The 22,405-nt window shown below is 36.5% G+C and overlaps 1 protein-coding gene and 1 long non-coding RNA gene across 2 annotated transcripts; one reads left to right on the top strand and one right to left on the bottom strand.

Moving 5' to 3' along the window:
• Nucleotides 1–6,169: 6,169 nt before the first annotated feature.
• LOC128519646 (uncharacterized) lies at nucleotides 6,170–7,319 on the top strand. Its single transcript, XR_008357867.1, has 3 exons — nucleotides 6,170–6,271; nucleotides 6,608–6,654; nucleotides 6,836–7,319. It is a non-coding gene; the product is annotated as an uncharacterized LOC128519646 (long non-coding RNA).
• A 6,915-nt stretch (nucleotides 7,320–14,234) lies between these two features.
• igf2a (insulin-like growth factor 2a) lies at nucleotides 14,235–19,133 on the bottom strand. Its single transcript, XM_053493297.1, has 4 exons — nucleotides 18,882–19,133; nucleotides 18,080–18,218; nucleotides 16,661–16,836; nucleotides 14,235–15,866 (listed from the first exon to the last, which is right to left on the bottom strand). Exons 1-4 carry the CDS (start codon nucleotides 18,954–18,956, stop codon nucleotides 15,609–15,611), a joined length of 648 nt encoding a protein of 215 aa, XP_053349272.1. The 5' UTR covers nucleotides 18,957–19,133; the 3' UTR covers nucleotides 14,235–15,608.
• Nucleotides 19,134–22,405: the final 3,272 nt, after the last annotated feature.

Raw genomic sequence — 22,405 nt, 5'->3', positions numbered from 1 at the left:
TTTGAATGCCAACCCATGCCATGGTAAAATAGGCTCAAATAGATATCTGTGGCCAAAATCTATATTTCCTGGTTGCTCACCAGAACAATTTGCCAATTACCTTTCATGGAATTGGTTGGAATATAAACCACTAAAAAAGGGAAAACAAAATCTAAAATGGCTAATAATAAGATTGTGTAAGTTAATCTAGATGATGGCATCTGTTTAATGCTGCAAAAAAAGATGTGTTAATATATAGTGTGGTAAAAATCACTTAATAAACTAGTTTGTTCACTAGCACTGTTGCCTTGCACCTCCAGGGTCCGGGTTCAATTCCCGGCCCGGTCTCTGTGTGCATGGAGTTTGCATGTTCTCCCTTGGTGGGTTTCCTCTGGGTACTCTGGTTTCTTTCCACAGTCCAAACACATGCAGATTAAGCTAATTGGCGTTTCCAAATTGCCTGTAGTGTGTGAATGAGTGTGTGAGGGAGTGTATGTGTGTGCCCTGCGATGAATTGGCACCCTGTCCAGGGTGTACCCTGTGTCGTGCTCTAAGTCTCCTGGGATAGGCTCCAGGACGCCCGCGACCCTGAATAAAGAATAAAGCGGTATAGAAGATAAGAGTGAGTTTGTTCACTTTAGGCCAGTTGACACAATGTCTCCCATCTCCTGCCCATCTTCTATTGATACCTTTACCATGAACTACCTAAAATTTCTTTTTGAAAACACATCATTTTGGATTTGCATTTTGGACAAGACATGAGGACTTGAATTGGCTGCGGTTTGTTTGATAGTTCAAAATTGCAATTGTCTCCAATAACTACCTGGACTCCATATTTACATCAATTAACATCAACTGTTATAGCTGAACTGCCTGCCACCTAACACACAGTATGAATGCAGATCAATTCCTGCTTTCTGTTTCACCCAAATGAGGATGGGTTCCCTGTTGTGTCTGGTTCCTCTCAAGGTTTCTTCCTATTACCATCTCAGGGAATTTTTCCTTGCCATTGTCGCCTACGGCTTGCTCACCAGGGATGATCTGCTCATCTTGATTCATGCACACTTACATTCCATACAGGCTTAAATAATTCTTCTGATTGTGTAAAGCTGCTTTGCGACAATGACAATTGTTAAAAGCGCTATACAAATTAAATTGAATTGAATTGAATTGAATTATTTTTGGGTGAGACACATACATATTGTAGTTACTTAGTTATTTAGTGGTGGTACGCAGTACTGGAAAAAAGGAAAAGCACCTGTCACATTCAAAACCAGTTTAAAACCAGGCATGGTAGCACTTTTAGCCAGAAAACATAATGTCTGATAGTGTCATCTTATACAAGTTCATAACTCACCTCACTGCCAGTGTTGCTAAATTCTCAGTAAGGAAAGTATCCATTGGCTGACCTAAAAGTCGCTAGAAGTCGCTAAATGACATAATTGCGTAATTTATATATTGTCAGGACAAAAAGTAAGTAAGTAAAAACACCCTGAATACGTTTAGAACTATACAAATGAACTTTTTTCTGTCAAATATCCTGCTTATATATATAGAATTTTATTTATTTGTTTTTAATTAAAGCACTCAAAAAAAGACCAATGATATGCAGGTGCTATAACAAGTCTCAGTTAGCTTAACACAGTGCATATAGCAAGGTTTTTATTATTATTATTATTATTATTATTATTATTATTATTATGTAATTAATTAAATGAAATGAAATAGAATAGAAAAAGAATAGAACAAACTAGTGTAAGTGGCCTGTTTTTTTGTTTTTTTTTGTTTTTTATTGTCACGATTCTAACCCTCTTCTTTTATCCTGGCTTTGGATCGGCTAAAGTGACCCAAAAGAGACACTCTGGCGGAGTTAGGGTTTTTTATACCCAGCAAAAAAAGAAACATCTCTTTTTCAGGACTGTGTATTTCAACAATAATGTTGTAAAAATCCAAATAACTTTACAGATCTTAATTGTAAAAGTTTTAAACAATGTTTTCCATGCATGTTCAATTAACCATATTCAATTACTTAACATGCACCTGTGGAATGGTCGTTAAGACCTTAACAGCTTACAGAAAGTAGGCATTTAAGGTCACAGTTCTAAAAACGCAGGACACTAAAGAGACTTGTCTACCGACTTTGAAAAACACCCAAAGAAAGATACCCAGGGTCGCTGCTCATCTGCGTGAACGTGCATTAGGCATGCTGCAGGGAGGCATGAGGACTGCTGATGTGGCTAGGGCAATAAATTGCCATGTCCGCACTGTGAGACGCCTAAGATGGCGCTACAGGGAGACAGGAAGGACAGCTGATCATCCTCGCAGTGGAAGACCACGTGTAACAACACCTGCGCAGGATCGGTACATCCGAATATCACACCTGCGTGACAGGTACAGGATGGCCACAACAACTGCCCGAGTCACACCAGGAACACACAATCCCTCCATCAGTGCTCAGACTGTCCGCAATAGGCAGTCCATGAGGAGGAGATGCACTGCAGTACTTCAAGCAGCTGGTGGCCACACCAGATACTGACTGGTACTTTTGATTTTGAGCCTCCCTTCATTCAGGGACACATTGTCAAACATTTTTAGTTTATGTCTTATAGTGTTGACTCTTTTAGTGTTCATACAAATATTTACACAAGTTTACTGAAAGTAAAAACAGTTGAAAGTCAGAGGATGTTTCTTTTTTTGCTGAGTATATATGTGGACACATCAAAGTCTCCAAAATTTTCCAGTAATACCAGAAAAAGTCGCTAGATTTGTCGCTAGGGGTCTAAATACTTGCTAAATGTAGTGATAAAGTCGCTAAGTTGGCAAGTATTTGGGATTCAGCCCTAGAACAGTGGCACTTATTTACACCGAGAGCATAAGCAACATGTTTTAGTTTTGCCTAAATCGTTCATGAACGATTCGTTCTTTTTATCTTTAACGTGATTCAAAAGAATGAGTAGTCTCAGAGAGTGATTCGTTCATTTTCTACTGGGTGCGCATGCGCAAATCATCGCAAAACCCCAGTAGGTTAAGTATGGGAAACAGAATTAAGCGATTCATTCTCAATGACTCTTCTACTTCGGGTTGTTCATCCTTTTGTCACGTGAGTCCCGTAGAGGCTATGCAGTCCAGTATACAGTAAACAGAATTAAATGGTTCTCCTCAATGAGTCCTTGAGTCCCGAGTCATTCGTTCTGATGTCATGTGACTCCCATATACGCTATGCAGTGAAGTACACAGGAAACAAAATTGAGTGACTCAATGAGTCGTCAAGTCCCGAGTCATTCGTTCTTTTGTCACATGACTCCCATAGACGCTATGCAGTACAGAAGATTCAAAAGAACGAATGACTCAGACTGAAAGATATAAGAGGTGAGCTACTCATTCTGTTAATTATAATATGTCCTTAGCTGCATTGTAATATTTTATTTTCTGGAACTATAACCAGAATTTGTGTATGCAGACCTATTAGGAGGTCGTTTTATTTGAAAATCCAAATATTTTTTTTAAATTTCTTTTCAAAAGAACGAAAAGAAAAAAATGACTCAAAAAAAGATTCGTAAGACTCTTTATTATTCAAACTTTCCATCACTATCACAAGTCAGGTAGATCATAAATTTTTTTACACAACCATACACACAAGTGTACAGGCTATAAAAAAGTAATTAATTGTAATAAATACATAAGTAAATCTATTGAAAATAAATAAATAATTTTCAGAATATAATATTCAATCATTCAAAGAAAAGTCTCTAAATACCTCGAGTTTTGTCAGTTTATACAACACTTAGTTCTGACCGAGCAACCTGATTGGACGAGAGGTTTTTCACGAATAGTGATAATGACATCACTGGGACATTTAACTATATGTACTTTGTATCACTCTGTGTTAAATAGACAACCGGCCCAACTGTCAGTGGCAGCATGGGAGGAGGTAGGTCGGTACAGTCCGCCATACTGAGGAGAGAGCAGTCGCATGCCAAAAAATAAAATAAATCCAAACCAGTCACAGAAGCATTTTCATCCGGAAAACACATTTGACAATATTGTCATCTTAAAAAAACTTAATTGCTTCTAGGGCATTTCTGAATCGCACTTTTTTTTTTTTTTTTTGCATTATTTTGAATTGCTTTCACTACTTAGAGTGTGTGTAAGATTTAATAGTCAACTGTCCATATAATTTTTGCCACATATTGTGTCTGATGCACTTTTCCAAATACACAAAATGTTACAGCTTTAAGATGACTACTGTAGAGATGTAATGTACTGTAATGCCAACTTCATGATTCCATTTGTTGTTGCTGACAAATGCAGTGTTATAAAGATATAAGAGGGTTATAGGAAAATACTACTTCATGAAAAGGAATTTTGGACTACAGTAAGAGTGTATAAAAGTGTATATTATTATTATTATTATTATTATTATTATTATTATTATTACTTGAATCTTATTCTCTATATCACTTATCCTGTGTACTGTAGGGTTATCATGGCCTAGAGTGTATCCCAGGAAGCTTGGGGCACATGACAGGGTACACGATGAATGGGGTGCCAACACACACACTTACAGACCCAATCACACACTACAGGCAATTTGGAAACACCAGTAAAAGTACTGTGCAGATCTTTGGATTTATTATTATTATTATTATTATTATTATTATTTTAATGGTTATTATTATTATTATTATTATTAGTAGTAGTAGTAGTAGTAGTAGTAGTATTATTAATAATAATAATAATAATAACCATTAAAATAATAATAATAATAATAATGTTATTATTATTATTAGTAGTAGTAGTAGTAGCAGCAGCAGCATCAGGAGCAAATTCAGAAAAAATTCTCTCTCTCCCATATATATAAATTTGCAGCTGCTCTCTCTCTCTCTCTCTCTCTCTCTCTCTCTGTATATATATATAGATAAGAGATAAAATATTTATATTCAGAATTTTATTAATATTTTATACATATAGACAATGTGTCTAGATAATAATGAGATGAATGAATGATATAGATAGATAGATAGATAGATAGATAGATAGATAGATAGATAGATAGATACTACCATTCAAATACCTCATAAAGACCATCCCAGGAGGGCGAGACCAAAACCTACCTCTGCCGCAGACGAGAAGTTCATTTAGAGTTATCAGCCTAAAAAATTACCAATTAACAGCACCAGAGTTAACAGGCGAGATTAGATTAGATTACAACAGATTAGAGGTGTTATGAAATCTTTACAGAGAATATGTAGCAGAAACATCTCACCATTAACTGTTCAAAGGAGATTAATGCATTTTTTTGGATGTCTTCAGCATTCCTTTACAACACTCTAAAAAATGATTCTGTGGCCTTGTAAATTTCACAGTTATAAAAAAAGTTATGTTACCTTAATAAAATCTCTAAAAGTCACATACATGATTGTTTGAGTTAGACAAATCAAAATAAATGCCTAAAAAAACAATTATTCATTTCCTCTTAAATTTACACTATAATTTAAGTTTACTTCACTAGTAAAAATCAGCATTTGACTAACTTAATTTTATTTTTAACATGCACTTAATATTTTTTGATACATTTCAATCAAAATATCTGTTAATGGAGTAATTGTACTGATTAGTTTCAAGAACTACAATTATAAATTATTCCAACTCAATATTCTTTATGTTTAACAACAAAAACTTAAATAATTGAGTAAATTGCCCTGTGCAAGTGCTCATGGGAAATCTGGTGTAACATCAGAGACAAGAAGGCGGTGAGGATGTGAGAATGGACATGAAGCATCTGGGACATTCTGGGACATTCCTTACAAATCCTGGTGAGTAAACAGCGTAATAATGACTCTGTCTGCCTGCACACACAACTTTATAGGGTGTGAGTTACTGTTCTGAATCCTGTCACAGCCGAGCTCCAGAGCTAACGATAGCTAGCAACTGGCCAGTCCTGGGGTTCAGTGTGATTTAGCTTGTTTGTTCCAACCACCAAACTGCTCAGCTAAAGCGCGTTTAATACAGACACTTAAAATCTGGTGTAAAAGCGCGTGCATGTCCGGGTTTTTTCCGGGTTTCTCGGTGTAACCGGCCGCGGTTGTGCCGCAATATTTGAATTTCTCCCGCCAAATGCGGTGATTTTGCGCAGCCTACCCCCACTGTGGCGAGGATATAAAACTAACGTTCAAATAATTACCGCATGTGTACCGGTCCACCTCACACACTGAACCGCGAGTCTGCTCGGTCACTCCGACACTTTAAGGAAGAAACTCAGAACAAATCCGGTTTAAACAGCAGAAATGAGGTGCAGTGTCCGGGTTCTGGCAGTGTTTTATCCGTTACTGTATATGAGTATTTTTAACATGATTAAACACTGAGCACGCAGCGGCAGATGTTATAAAATAAATGTGCTAAGTACTGTACTAATAACTAAAGCTATGAAATATAAAGATTTAGTGAAAATACAACATTTCTCTCAGAATTTGAATTGGGAGAAAGTAATATGAAATTAAAATATTGAAGTGAAACATTATGTATGTTCTGATATGTAAGTAAAATAACCTAAAACTGATTGATTTTGTGTGTGTGTTTGTGTGAAACATGTTATATATTTTCTATATTTTCTATATCTCTTTCACAGCACCAACACCACTAATGAAGAGAAGTTGAATAGAGATAAAACAGGAGGTAAATGTCAACTTTTTTAAATGTTACAGAAGTATTAAATGTGTAACCATTGAATCAAAGATAGAAATAGACTATTAGTCCAAAAAGTATGTATTTGAACGGAAGTACTATTTTACCAGTCTGGTAGACTATAGTAACAGTCACACTTGTACTTACTTGTATACTATTGTTCCTTTTTTAGGTGCCAGCATTATGGGATGGCGGTGTAAACTGTGTGCATTTGTCGCATCATCAAAAGGAATTTCGATCATTACCGAGTGAAGCATGGTACTGTTGGTCATGGATATTTAGTGTCCTGTCTTCATTTAGACTGTCATTGCTTCTTTAAGACTCGAGAAGGTCTGCACACACATTTGTATGGATCCCACAGTTTGCAGGAAACTGAAGTGTGAAGGTGTGCAATCTTTCAGATGTAAAATGTGACTCATTAGATTCCAATACAAAAGTCTACATGTGTTAACTGTATAATACTTGTGGCAGGAGTATTGTTTCTGAAACTGTTTACTAATAACATAAATTCAGCTCTTTGTTTATGATCTTGTTACATGTCATTTGCAAAGTAAACCAGGTTGAGTTTAGACTTCATGTCTTGTCAAATTTGGCAAATAAATGTTTAATTAAAATGAAAATGTGTGTATTGTTTCTTTCATTCAGTTAAAATATTTAGTAAATGTAGCACATTTGTTTGTTAAATAATAGTATAATTTTCAGTATCTTCTACCTTCCATTTCAATTATATCTACTCAATTATTTTACTCATTTTCACTTTTCATTAACTTCCAATTTTCATTACATTTACTCAATTTTGTACATCATTGTACTAAATATAGTTATTCAGGTCTACTTAATTTTTTTACTGACTTGTACTCAATTCATGAAGTATATTTTACATGATTTTTATATTTTTTTATATTTACTCAATATTTTTAAGTGTAAAAATGTTTCACCAATTTTTTTAGAGTGAATGTAGAAAGAAATAAAATACAGAGCCTTGGTGAGAGGTAAAGAAGAACCAAAAGATCACTATGGCTGAGCTCCAGAGATGCAGTTGGGAGATAGGAGAAAATTGTAGAAAGTCAACCATCATTGCATCCCTCCACCAGTCAGGGCTTTACAGCAGAGTGGCCCAACGGAAGCCTATTCTCAGTGCAAGACACATTAAAAAACACCTGAAGGACTCCAAGATAGTGGGAAATAAGATTCTCTGGTCTGATGAGACCAAGATAGAACTTTTTGGCCTTAATTATATGCGGTATGTGTGGAGAAAACCAGGCATTGCTTATCACCTGTCCAATACAGTCCCAACAGTGAAGCATGGTGGTGGCAGCATCATGTTGTGGGGTGTTTTTCAGCTGCAGGGAAAGGCTGACTGGTTGCAAAAAAAGGGAAAGATTAATGCGGCCAAGTACAGGGATATCCTGGACGAAAACCTGTACCAGAGTGCCTAGGACCTCAGACAGGGCTGAAGGTTTACCTTCCAACAAGACAATGACCCTAAGCACACAGCTAAAATAACAAGGGAGTGGCTTTACAACAACTCTGTGACTGTTCTTGAATGGCCCAGCCAGAGCCCTGACTTAAACCCAATTGAGCATCTCTAGAGAAACTTAAAAATGGCTGTCCCAACGTTTACCATTCAACCTGACAGAACTGGAGAGAATCTGCAAGGAGGAATGGCGGAGGATACCCAAATCCAGGTGTGAAAAACGTGTTGCGTCTTTCCCAAAAAGACTCATGGCTGTATTAGATCATAATGGTGCTTTTACAATTTTTTTTCTGAATATATATATATTCAGAAAAAAATAGATATTTATACCAATACTTAAAACCATACACAATTAGCATAAATACACACACACACATGTATATATATATATATATATATACATGTGTGTGTGTGTGTGTATTTATGCTAATTGTGTATGGTTTTAGGTTGTTTATATTTAAGTTACACTGGGTTCAGTTTATAGCCAATTGTTTAATTGCTAGATTTCATGGAAAATGAACGACTTCACTACTGTGTTATACTTAGAAAGAGTATCAAAGTCTTAGCTCCATGTCCCAATGCTAAATTCTGTGTAATTTAAGGTTTCCAGAAAGACTTCTGACTGTTCAGCAAATTACAGTTGCGAAATTTGACCCTTTTTTTTTCCTCCGGTGCCTATCTGTTATAAGTAGACTGGTGTCAAAGTTCCAATAAACGATTAGTCAGTGCTCAATTCAGCTCACTGCAAAAACCACAGATAGTCTAAAATAGGCATGATCATTCCTTTTTGTTCAGTCGTGCAAATTCAGACAGTTGAGTAATACATCCTCAGCAGCCCATAGCAAATAAAAAATATGAAATATGGACTCTATGAAAATATGTGGACTCTATAAAAATATGAAATGTCTCTTAAACAGTGCTTCAGTTGCATTTATGTGAGTTACTGGTTTATCTATTAGCGCCCCAATGATACTCTATTGGCAATTTAGTAAGTGTGTGCCAAACTCTTTGCTGTCACATAAAGGTCTTATGACTGGCTGCACAAAAATGAGACTAATGAAGAACAGTATAAGTATTTGAACACTAACCCATGCAACCAGTGCAATCGTATCCTGAATGTTTGAGTGCTGGCTCATATCAGTATCTTTGGCCAAAATGTATATTTTCTGGTTGCTTACCAGAACAATTTGCCAATTACCTTTAATGAAACTGTTGGTATTAAAAGTAACCTTAAAGCCCTCCTAAAACCCCAATGTGGAAAAAAATTAAAATAGCTAATTATAAACTTTTGTAAGTGGATCTAGTTGTTGCCATCTGCGTAATGCTAATGAAGATGTACTTGTATGTATTGTGGTAAAAATCATTAAAATAGTTTGTTCAATAAAACCAGTTGCCAAAATATAATAATAATTTATAAATGAAAATAATTTCTGATGCAAGCATAAAAACATCTTATATACTTTCATATCACTGATCATAATATATTAAAAATCAGGTTTCATATCACCATTAGTGTCATTGGTCTTATGCTGTTTAAATTGTACCTTATCTCTGGTGATCATCACAGATTATCTACATTCAGTTAAAGTTTGACTGATCGAAGAACTTTCGGTTATTGCACTGTTGGGGAAGTCTGCCAAAAAAACTGAGGGGAATATAACCCGGGAATTGGGATGTTTAAAGAGTTTAGATCAATATTTGCCTTCGTTTGGTTAGCTCATAGTTCAAAACTTGGGAAGATCAAACTGTGAGGAGGACAACTCATATTTCAACAGTGTTTTTCAAGACCAAAATGGATGCCTTCCAAGAAGGTTTCAGACATTCTTGGGCAGATGGTTGTGATTTTGTTAACTTTTTTTTTTTTTCAATCGTGGCTACTCATGCAGTGTACTTTGCCAGCTTTACCACATATCAGGAGTACACTGATTCACTTATTCTCTGTACTTATTGGGTACCAATTCTCATTGTTCTTTACTGTTGCTTCTAAAGTCATGCAGAAAGTTCTCAAAGCTCCATGGGTTATTGTAGCAAATCTCCGAGCACAGACATGCTTTTCTGATGCACAACGCAACACTACTTAGTACTAATTGGTAGTCTTGTAAGTCTAAAGCTAATTTCACATACTGTCTCATTATTTGCAGTGGAAAAAGGGTTGGAGTCTTCAGCAATGTATCTTCTCCTTACAGCAGTGACTGCTGGTGTGAAGTCATAAGCCATTGCAGCCAACATTTGAATGAATGAATGATCCTGAGAACTTCTAAATGAATGCAGCTGTGTTTGTGACTTGAGTGGAATTTTGGAATGGATATTTATAGACAGTTTGTGAGTTTGAAGTTTTTGAAGATGCTACATGCTGACAAAAAAATGTTTTATTTTCTGAAATCTAAAGCGTCATCACCTGGATCAAAACAAAGGGACTAAGCTGTTGTTAATAGACAACATTTTGTGGATTGATAACCAATCTGTGGAACAGGCAAAGTTATATGATCTTTCATTAGGAGTAGGCGAGGTTTTTTTTCAGGACCATGGACAGCACACAAGTTGTTTGCTGAGACACTGGGAGAAAAATATCAAATTGTCAAGAAGTATGGGTATTCAAGGATATCATTTGTGATTTATTATGAAGGAGAGATAAATTTAATGTGGATCTATGGTTAAGGGGTGCAAACTGTTTTTCCATAGATACAGTAAAAACTACTCATATGAAATATTCATCATGCTTACTGGGTGCAAGGCTGAGTGATCATGAATGTGTTAGACACAGTAGTGTGAAGTATGCATGAACATGTGGGACAGCATTCTAACAACTCTCTTCGTCATTCCAGCTCCCAAGAAGTCTTCTTTTGGGAACAGATTGCTCATTCATATAATTAAAATTTAAAATGCACCCAGACTTGTGTTTCCAGCTTAGACTCTAAAACCCTGACCAGAAAAAGGTGAAAGTTTGCAACATACAAACATGTACATTAAATCAAGCTTTGGAACTCAACCATGGACTCTGGAGCCATAAAATAGCAACACTACCCACTAAAACACCATTCATTGAAATAAAGCTTAGACATGTTAAATTGTTTGATTAAGATCTATTTTACATAGACATAATCTTACTTTCTTATTTCAGATATATAAAGTGTATCAGACACAAATATATTTTGTATATATTTGACACCTATATATATATAAAGTATATAAATATATATAAAGTATATAAATATACAAAATATTATATTGTAATATATATATATATATATATATATATATATATATATATATATATATATATATATATATATATATATAAAGTGTCAAATATATACAAAATATATTTGTGTCTGAATTGTTTATTTAATCACATATGTTTTTGTCACTCCCATAAAAATGATTACGTAATTACAATATCTAAATGTCAATTAGAAGACATTTTACATTTATTTTAGTCAGGACAATTAATGAATATAATTTTGCTGAATAAAGTAATATAGTAATATTTTCAGAATTATAGCTTAATTGAAAAATTCAAAACAGAAACAAACAGTGCTATTTTACACTTTGTAGTTTAATTGAATTTTAGAATGTAGGCAACTGTTGAACCATTAAGAGTGATCAGGCATAGAATATGAGCTTATTGAATTATTTATAGCATGATTGTATGCTTCAGCATACATGTAAAACCACAAATACATTGTGTTTCAGTACATACATTCTCTGAACTTTCCATTTTCGATCTCACCTTGCTCTTTTTACCTCTGACACACTTTTCTCAGTCAGGGAACTGTGATGGGAACGCACCTTGTACTCACAGTACTCAATCTGTTGAAGTAGCTGGGATGTCACAACTAATGTCTGTCCTACTCTAGGAACATGTGTGCTAAAGCAAATTTGTTGCTTTTGTGTAATTAGATTACACAATATGACGTTGAGGGTAAAGAAACTCGCTCCAGTTTGTTAATGAAGTGACCTGTGCACCAAACAAAAGCGAGCCTCTTTTAAGAAGCTGGAAACTCTGTATAAAAAATGTTAATTTAGTATAGCAGAGGCTTTTGGAGTGCTGGGTTATTACAGTACCACTGCTATTATTTAGATGGCTATCTTTTTGCAATAAAATAAAAAAATAAAAAATCTTATACACGATTAAAAAGTAATTGAACAAATATGGAAAATGTTTAATATTTTTTATATTCAATATTTTTTATACAATATTTAAACACTGAATCAATCATGTATCCACAAATCTGTGTTCAACAGGAATGGAAGAAACGGGACACCAGCATGGTTAATACTGAAAGTTTAAAGTTAACACTGTAGAATGGGTCAGATTTAATTTCTAGCACTACATCTAATACATTTATATAAAATTTTACTTCAGCCATACTTCTATAAATTTGTAGAAAATTGTCGAGAACAAGAAATAACATAGCAATTTTCAGTTAAGTAGTACTTCTGTACTTTAAATTGATGTTTTAAAATTCCATTAATATATGTCTATAGTTATCTTCCTATACACATAATAAACACATTACTATTGGACATGATGGAATAGTGAAGAAACACTACTGTGTTGCTAGCAGACATCTTGTCACGACCCATCACCAGATGGTAACAAGGACTGATCCAATCTTTCTGACTAATACTTCTCACTATAGCTCTGATCTGGCAATAATTATGCTCTTTCATCGATTTGAACTGTGAAACATTATTCACTAGCTGGCTTTTTTGTGTGGTTGCGTATTTCTCAAGTCACTTCTTGTTTGGTTATAAGCCTGTTTTAATACTTGCCCACATATCGAGTGACAGATATCTCGCTCAGTGGGGCATTAGTAGTTGTGGTCATCAATTCTCACAACAGAGTGACTAACAGGCACAGTGTGTCAGTGTGAATCTGTACTTTGGGGTTTGGATTGTTTTTGGTTAACTCTTTCTTAGTCAGCGTATATAGTCATGTTAACCACAGGCAGGTAAAACAATTATCCTAGTTAATACCACAAATATTATATCCATCTCTAAGCCCAATTGTTGAACTGATTAAAAAATAATAGGTTTAACAGCATATGTCATGAACAGGTCACAGACTAACAAATGTCAACTTGAAATGGTGATTTAAAGTTCTTAAATTTGCCATGAACTTACACTTCATAGCAACTTTACCCTTAAGGACATGCATTTTGGGCTTGTGGTAAGGAATGTAGTGTCCCAAGTTAAAGTAAACACCTGGACCTTTAGGACCACTCCTGTACCTTTGAGTATGTATTTACGTTGTTTGGGCAACTGTCAAAGGGGGAAAAAACACTGAATAATATCTGAAGCCTCATGATTAAACCCTTGAGTAAAAAGGTAATAACACTTTGTTACTATGTACTTTTACATAGAAACTTTAAGTTTTGTTTCCTAAGATTTTTTTTTTCTCTACACTGCTGAAAGTTGTCCAAACCTCAAACACCTTCAGAGAAAACAAGAATGTCCTTATATTACATCTCGTGCTCATGAAACATCTTATATAAACACCTGTGGGGCAAAAACACAGGTAAATTAATATGTGGTATTTTGGGCTTTTCAAGTATTCATAAGGTATGAAGATAAGCAGTAAATGCAAGTTTAGGCCCGTAAGATTGACAAGGCTGGAAGCGGGGTTAAACAAGGTAAAGTGGAGACACGTATCTGAAGGACCGGTAGTTATGTAAAAAGAAAAAATCGTATGCACTAACATGAGTTTACTTTTTCACACTGACACACTAAGAAATATCTTCATTTGAATGTGCAGAGTTAATTAACATCCATAGGTGTATAAGGCATATATATATAGCTAATTATATGTGAATGATGCATGCCTTTGAGCTGACCTTCTGACCTTGTGAAAATAAGTCTCTAAATGACAAACAGCAAATGTTCTCTAGCCTTTACCCTCCCCTGAGGGAGGCCAGGTCAGTGCCTGCATAAAATGTTCAGTATTAAAACAAAAATGCTCAGCACTTAAGATCTGTTTTGTGTGTGTGTGTGCAGCCATTTCCTACTATATAAGGATTTTTAAAGATTTCCTTGCTGGTTTAGATTCAACAAACAAGTTTGCCGGCAAGGCTGCATACAAAGTGAGACAAGATTCTTTTGAAGCTTCCACTGACTTTACTTAAAAAAGAGACTTTTTGGTACAAAGCATCTACATACATAAGCAGTACAAATAAAACCATTGTGTAACACGTATCTACCAGTTATAAATGTGTGCTATCATTGGGACCATTTATATGTTTATTTCAAAATAAATAATGCCTTTTTACAGTGCCATTACTATCTGAACCAAGAAACACGCTTGGCGGCTCATTTTTTGCAAGAAAACTGCTCATATGGACTACTCATAAGGTCTATGACATGATGTCCCTGGAGACCGATTACATATACAGATTCAAGTATTTCATTTCAAGCAAAAGCACTGGAATACTACTCTTGTACATTGAAAATATGCAAGAAGACATTATTGCTGTTTTCCCTTTGAAATGATTGTTCCATTAATTTTGTACTGTATATATGCATTAAAGACAGGGAAGTACGGATAAAATGACAAAGATGCAGACTGGAAAGAGGAATATTAATATTATGGTACAAGTGTGTGGCATTTTGAAACTGCTCTTGCTCAAAGTTCAATCTTGAGATGGTCGCAAACGTCCTTAGTGGTGGTATTCCCTGTTGTTCCCTTCATCTCTCCTGATACCACCTTGGACTTCACCTTCATTCTCCACAGCCCATGTAATGGATCTTAAGAGCACAGTTCAGGTCTCTTGAGCTCATTCCTAATTAAACCACTCTTGATTTACCGCTCTTACAACGTCTTGCTTTTCCTAAAACGGAAAGTTTAACATGATGACAAGAGTAGGTTGCTTTGAGCCTCTTCTTTGAGTTTATTCCCAAAAAGGTAGCACCATAATATTACCATATGGAGCAGTTCATTTTAAAAAACAAACAAAACAAAAAAACAATAGTGCCATTAAAATTGTCCGTGGCATTGTGCAATCTGCCGATGTTTTTTTTTTCTTTTTTTCTTCATTATTGCACCGCAGGGGGTAGGGTGAATGAAGGTGCATATAAAGCAAATATCATTTTTGATAATAATAAAAAAATGCTCCCAATAGTGTAACTTTAGAATCGCAGGTGCAAATGAGACAGAGGCACTCCGTCTTAGGGTTGGGATTTTGAGGAATGAAGACCGCCATACTCACTGCTATACACACTCCATTGGTAATTCATTGGGAATGATTCTGGCTGTGCACCCCGTTGAATCAGAGACTTCTTTAATCTTTTCTGTCACCTGATCCATCACTCTTACATTCAGCCCTATCAACTAAAGTCTCTTCGGCTGGGTAAGGCAGGAAATAACACAGAATGTTCGTATCTGTATTTGTAAAGGATGATCGATGACAGGGTTCATTTAAAAAAAAAAAAAAAAGCCTCAGTTGATCAAGGTCAAGGCTTTATAATCCCTTTAAATCTTGCCAGTCTTTGCTTCACTTATGGACAGCGAGGCTCTGGAGGCGTGGGGGATTTGAGGGCTTCTCTTGGACACAGTCATCAGTGGCCGGTGAAATTCGGGCTGCTCCTGGTCTTGGATTTTCTTGGCAAGCCTTTTAAACTTCCTGGAGCGGAGGATGGGGGGGATTCCTCTTCTCAGCCTTTGAGCAGCTGTCCGTTGCCACAGCTCATATCTGGAAAACTTCACATTAACAGGCTTCCTTGTGCTATCCTGCAAAAGAAAATGGATGCATTAAATTGAGCAGCCTCTGAAACTGCAGTAACCCTAGAAGTCATATATGCATCTTTGCCTCATATTCTCTGTTTGCTAACCCACTTCCTGAATTAGTTCACCATTGCTGTTAAAGTTCCATTAGCAATAATTGAGTTTTAGCTTTAGAGTAGAGTAGGTTTGGCTCAAATGTGGCATGTAGCATTTCATAATGCTGTTGCTATGATGATCCATGTCTCACTGATATTTGTTCTATTCTCCACTACTCCGTTGTTTAAGCACTGCTCTTCTTTGTGTGATTTTACGTCGAGTGTGTGCTTCTGTACATGTACTCGGCGTCAATGTTCTGTTCTTAAACGCAGCCCAATTGTTGTTCTGCTGGTTATCTTGTTTTTGTTGTTTTGAAATTCGAGCCTTGGCCAGCCAGCTGGCCTACACTCTTTGCCAGTGCTTAACATATTTTCTTGCCAAGACCACATGGCATAGCCACGCACCAGAATGTGGCACGGCACTTGTTTTGGTGTTTTGAATAATGACATCATTCCAAGTGCGGCCCAACAGCATTGTGTTACTATGTGTTTGTCTCAATGCAGCCAGTATATTTTCTTTAAAACTGTCAAGCCTTTTTATTATCTTTTTTGTGTGTGTGTGTGTTTTTTTCCGCATTACTCAGCTGTTTTAGATGGAACACATGCTTGCCACTGATGTTCCTCTGATAAAATGTCCTGTGTGCGTTGGCTCAGCAGAATCAGCAGATTGGCAGTAGATTGAAGGAGATAGGCTGCTGTACGTACCTTCTGAAGAGTTTGTAACACTGGGACGGCCTGCAGCGTAGTGGCACTGATGTCTCTCTCAGACTTTGCAGGTTTTGCACAATACTGCTCGAGGAGATACAAATCACAGCCCCGAAAACAGCATTCCTCAACTATTCCTTTGTGAGGACGACGACCGTTTGCTCTGTACGGCCGGCCTGGGGAAAGAAACAGAGAGAAACCGTTAACATTGAGTGATTCTTGTACTTATCGCACAGTTTGCACCTCATATAGTGTAGTGACAACTGTCACGTTTATTGCACTGTTTACAACAAAAACCTTAACCTGCTGCAAGATCACTCAGAAAGAAAGCATCCACCAGTATTATTAAAAGTAGTAGTAATAGTATCAACTGTAGTATTAGTAAAAATTATAAAAGAAAAAAAAGAGTCAACTGTGTTTACTGTGTAAAATTAGTTTCTGTATAAAAAAGAAACGAAAAACAGGGATGTAAATCAGGGGTTTATTTTTCACATTGCTTATTTATTCTTTTTAAACATTAAATTAAAAGTGCATAAGATAAAAGAGTTTTATAAACCAGCAGCTTCAAAGATTTGAAAAGATTAGTCTATAATGATATGTATAATGATCACTCAATTTTTGTTTATTGTTTATAATACCATAATAACAATAATAATTATTATCATTAGTAGTAGTAGTAGTAGTAGAAGGTAGCAACAGTAGCAGTATTAGGTCATAGGTGTGTAACGTGTAACACACCTATTACTAGGTGTGTAACGTGTAATGTTGCACAATATTCCCAGTAGTAATATAAAAATGGGGTTAAAAAAAATAGATGAAAATGTTTATGAAAAAAAAAATCGAAATATCTAACAGTTCCCACAAAATAAATCAAAACTGATCTGTAAATGTCCAAGCTACAAAAATCTTTTAACTTTGCCCTTTGTCTATTGAACAGAGATAAGAGGTAAAGAGAAAGAGGAGGAAGTCCACTGTCAGTTCATAGAAATGAGATGGGAGGTGGGAAGGGAAGCTAATCTAATCCGATCTTTCATATTAAACACCACCAGACAGTCCAAAGTTAAAAGACGCAAAGAACAAAGACACATGCTGTAATATGCATGCATGAAAAACTGAGTATGCGTATGAAAATTCTCCTGATATAATAAAGATAATAATGTACATCAAGATACAGTATAAATTGAAGGTGTGAGCACTTGACCACATGGCTTATATACTGTATGAATAGCACCAGGCAGGGAACACACACCAGTAAATTGGGATGAATACCCATTACGCATTTAAAAGGCACAGTCTGGACAATTGCATCACCTTAATGCAGTGGAGATGGCTGCTTTAGTGGCCTGTGTGAAGCCTTAGTGGCTAGTTTAAACCTGTTAGCACTCAGCATGCACCACGGAAAGTGTCATTAAAACTTACTAAAGTAAAAGCCTCTGTCTCCACACACGAACTGCAGAGTGTCCACCAGCTCCCCGCCGCACAAGAGCTCCGCCGAGACTTGAGACGAATACAGTGACAGTGCCACTGTGAAAAGTAAAAGTCTACAGGACGTAGACATCTGGAAGAAGAAAAAAGGAACAAACAAACAATTTTACAATTTTTTGTTGTTGTTGTTGTATGAATCACTTTTAACTGAGCAATCTAGATATCCAGACTATGAGATATCCAGACTGGGTCAGAAAGCGAAGCCACATTTTCCATATGATTTAAAGCATCTGTTCCAGTCAAAGCAGTAGAGGACTGGGCTATGTGATGAAATCCCCCGTGTTAACACCCACAGTGTTTATGTAAGTCCAGCTGGACACAAATGATCATTGACGGAGTTCGCTCAACACTGTAAGAGTTAATTAACCACTGGAGATTTTTACTCTGCATCTCCAAAAACAAGCATATAACATGTCTTTATAAACAGGTAGTATTATTCATTCAAAGACAAAAGCACATAAAATCTGTGATCATACTACAGTGAAATAGTGAATGATTTATGGATGAGTTCATTCAGCCTCCTTTTCTCGTAGAGAAACACTGTGGATTGTACTGTATCTCTAACATCTATGTCCCATTGATGCTTGATGTCTTTTCAGGTAACATTGTTACAGATTGCTTTATCAGGACTGATATCATCTGATTCTGACTCCAGGATACATGGTGTTACAATGTATCACATTATAAATAACAGAGAGGAAAAAAGAAAAAAAAACATCAAAGAGTTTGCTCTCACCATTGTTGTGTGTCTCTCTGCTCTTCTGCAAGATCTGCACACTGAATGATCTGGGCTGACTTTCTGCTCCTCCATCGCTTTTATTTATCATGCATTAAAAAAAAAAAAGTCCCCGCTCGGTCTTTAGTTTCCAGGCTGCTGCATTAGTCTGAGGATGGAAAAAGATTAGGATGAGGGAGATGATGATGGTGGTGGTGATGAGGAGGAGGAGGAGGATGATCACGATGCTGATGCTCGAGGTTCTTACTCGAAGTTCACAGGACAAAGTCGGGGGCGGATTGGTAGCGAGAGGCATTTTATACGTGCCCCCACCCCTCCGCCCCTATCTGCCCCCGAGCAAGGTTGCCAGGTTCAGCAATGCAAGGCTCGCAACCCCGCCCAATTCAGTGGAATCAACCCCCAGCTGTTTCCCTGTCAAATAACTCTTAAGTCACGAGAAAGTCTCTGGTTTCCTATCGAAGCAAATCGCGAATAAATACCAAATCGGAATTTCTACGCGTCCAATCAGACTTCTTGTTAAAATAATAGAGAAGGTTCTGCTTAAATCGGGTGAATCTGGCAACTTTTTACCCCGTTCTGGCCCCGTGCGCATGTGTGAGGCGCGAGACAGGACAACCGAGCTCGAGCTCGAACCAGAGAGAGAACTTGAGAAGTCATGTTGGAACAGTCATTAAGATGACATCTGTCAGATTGTGCAGAAAACAGTAGTTAATTCAAGCATCTTAAACACCTACAATGATGAATTCACTCATCTACTATAGTGATGAAATCATTCTTAGTAATGACGTGATGCTTTAACACTTTGTAGTCTTTAACACATGTAGTCTACAGTGCTGAATAATCATCTACCTTACATATGGATTCATTTACCTCTTTTTTTTCCCCTCATAAAATTGAGGTTAATAAATCATGAATGCATAACAAACCTATCCGACGATTCTTTCAAAAGATAAACTGCACACCATACATTGTTTTCCCGAACACTGGAACAAGTGTTAAGTGGTGTGTGCTGTGTTGTCTTCGCACCCTGCTTTCATATGCGTACCAGCCGTAATAGACAAGACAACTGTACATCAGGTAACCGAGTGCATTCTTAGTCAAATAGGCTTTCTTTTTTAAAATGGCCTACCTTTTGGCAAGAGGTCAGTGAAAGGAATTTTAATTGAGGGTAGACCACATTCTTGCTTCTCACCATAACAAAAGCCGGGGGGTTTGTGGGGGCGCATTCCAGTGTATGCAAACACACGAGAGTGAGAATTCACCTTCACCAGAGACAAGAGTGACTGATGGTCTGGATGGGACGGTGCACATCGATGTACCTGCACCCAGCCAAAAAAAAAAGGCCTATGTTTGAATTAGCATCTACTAGGGGTCATAAGTCCAAGCAGATGCAAAAAGAACACTGGAAGTATGTGTTAATGCTATGCTGTGAGAGTTAATTCGATGTTGTAGCTGTTAATTCAGCACTGTGGATTTAATGTGGCCCAAGTGGCCTGGATGGTAGCCTGTAGTCAGTCTGGTTTGGTTTTAACACCCTGTTATACTTGTAGTGTGAACAAGGAACTTTACCCAAATTACCTTTGTTTAAAAAAAATTCATGGTATTTTAAAGGCAGACAGTGTTCAGTTTAGAGAGTCATATATAGAATTGCTGAGATGTGTTTTTTTCTGCTTTTTTTTGGTGGAAATTCTGTAATTAAATGAATTCAAGGTTTTGCATGTAATTGTACATTTAGGATTCAATTTGAGCATTCATATTATAAAATGAACAGGGGATGTGTCTCAACATGCCCTGGCTACAGACATTCTCAGAACCACTATTTTCCTGCTAGATGGAGCTAGAGCATGTGTATCCTCCCCCTAGTGCACTCCCTCAGGCCTGACGGTTGCAGCCAAAGTGCACAGGCCTACAGACAAGTGCCAGAAATACCCAGAATAAATGAATGGAGAAACGTGAGGGCAGATTACCCATGCTAGCATGGTTTGGCTCTACTTGTCCTCGTGCAGAGAAATTTCACTGCAAAATCAATAGAAAGTTCTTCGAACTGATTGCATTTATCCCAAGGTGAAACATTTCTACCCTGATGGGAGTGGTTTCTTCCAGGATGACAACATCCCCATCCACAGGGCATGAGGCCTCACCGAATGATGAAGATGGAAAGTTGTGGCCTTCACACACCTATGGTAGATCAAGGATCTGCTTTATTTAACAGCATCCTTAAAACAGCATCTAAGGAAATAACTTTGGAAAGAATCACACATTTCTCTAGTGCAGTACCAGAAAACTGATACCAAAGCATAATTAAGCTGTTTTGTTGGCTTATGGTGGCGCAACACCTTACGACTTGGTTTTTCCTTACAAGTGAAATCATTTGCACAACCTAAAATGACTCAGTACGAAGCTGGCTTGTTAGACTTTCCTTCTTCTAAGCCAGACGAGGGGAATCAGACATGTTAGAGCAGAAAAATCACCTGGACTACAGTTGCACATCTTTGAAACAGATCATAGCTTATTTTGTTACTAACCTGAAGATCCCTAAGGATCCCTGGATCATGTAAAATGTCATGATGTTTTGTTACATCTTTGAATGTCTGTTCTTTCAGCATTAATCAAAAGCAAGAACTACATTCCCTTTGTGTTTTCTTTGTTTCAGTGTCTGTGATATGACTCTTGCACTCTGACACCCTCTAGTGGCAAAACAAAATATGACAAGTTGTATTCAACCATAATTGAATTGAATTGAACCATATTAATCAGTTTATATATAGGGTGACTCAAAGGTCTTCTAAAAGTAATAATAATAATATTAATAATAATAATAATAATTAAATAAATACAATTCTGCAAATGTTTAAATTGACAGCCCCTAATTTTACAGCCCTTCTGTATGTACATGATATGCTGAATTCATTGGACATTTCTTCTTTGAATTGTTTATTGTTATTTTTGAAGCCATCTTGGCTTTGGTGTTCAGAGATGCTTTTCGGCATACCTCAGTTGTAACAGGATCTTATTTGTGGTATTATTGTCTTTCTAAGAGCTTAAACCAATCTGGCTATTCTCCTCTGATTTCTGGCATCAACAAGCTATTAGTGCCCTGTATTTTTAAACTGTCATTCTCTGGATATTTTCTTTTAGCTAATACTCAGATACCCAGCATGTCTAGCACCAATAACTACTCCACATTCAAAGTCACTTTAGTTACCTTTCTTCTCCATTTGGATGCTCGCTTTTAACTTCAGCATGTATACTGTACATGCTCAAATGCATTCAGTTGCTGCCATGTGATTGGCTGATTAGATATTTGTGTTAAAGTCCGGTTGAACAGGTGTACCTAATTAAGTGGCAGATGACGGTATTTGGGTTAGCATTTAGATCAAGTATTAAGTTGTTCTTTAGTTTTTGCATTTATATATCAACTGATTGTTAGCAAATCATTGTAATCACTTTTTTCACATTTATTCTTACTTTTGTATCTTTATTTGTGTATTTGCCATTTAAATATTTAAATTTTTCTGAATCCT

This window comes from Clarias gariepinus, chromosome 3 (assembly GCF_024256425.1).
Source record: "Clarias gariepinus isolate MV-2021 ecotype Netherlands chromosome 3, CGAR_prim_01v2, whole genome shotgun sequence".
In the NCBI taxonomy this organism is placed as follows: domain Eukaryota; kingdom Metazoa; phylum Chordata; class Actinopteri; order Siluriformes; family Clariidae; genus Clarias; species Clarias gariepinus.
This window is presented reverse-complemented; position numbering and strand designations above follow the sequence as displayed.

What these genes read in the sequence shown, in the direction of transcription:
- igf2a (XM_053493297.1), bottom strand. Translation starts at nt 18,956, where the DNA reads ATGGAGGAGCAGAAAGTCAGCCCAGATCATTCAGTGTGCAGATCTTGC. An exon ending in CAGAGAGACACACAACAATG is followed by an intron (nt 18,219 to 18,881) that starts GTGAGAGCAAAC and finishes TTCTTCTTCCAG; the next exon opens with ATGTCTACGTCCTGTAGACT. An exon ending in AGACAGAGGCTTTTACTTTA is followed by an intron (nt 16,837 to 18,079) that starts GTAAGTTTTAAT and finishes TTCTTTCCCCAG; the next exon opens with GCCGGCCGTACAGAGCAAAC.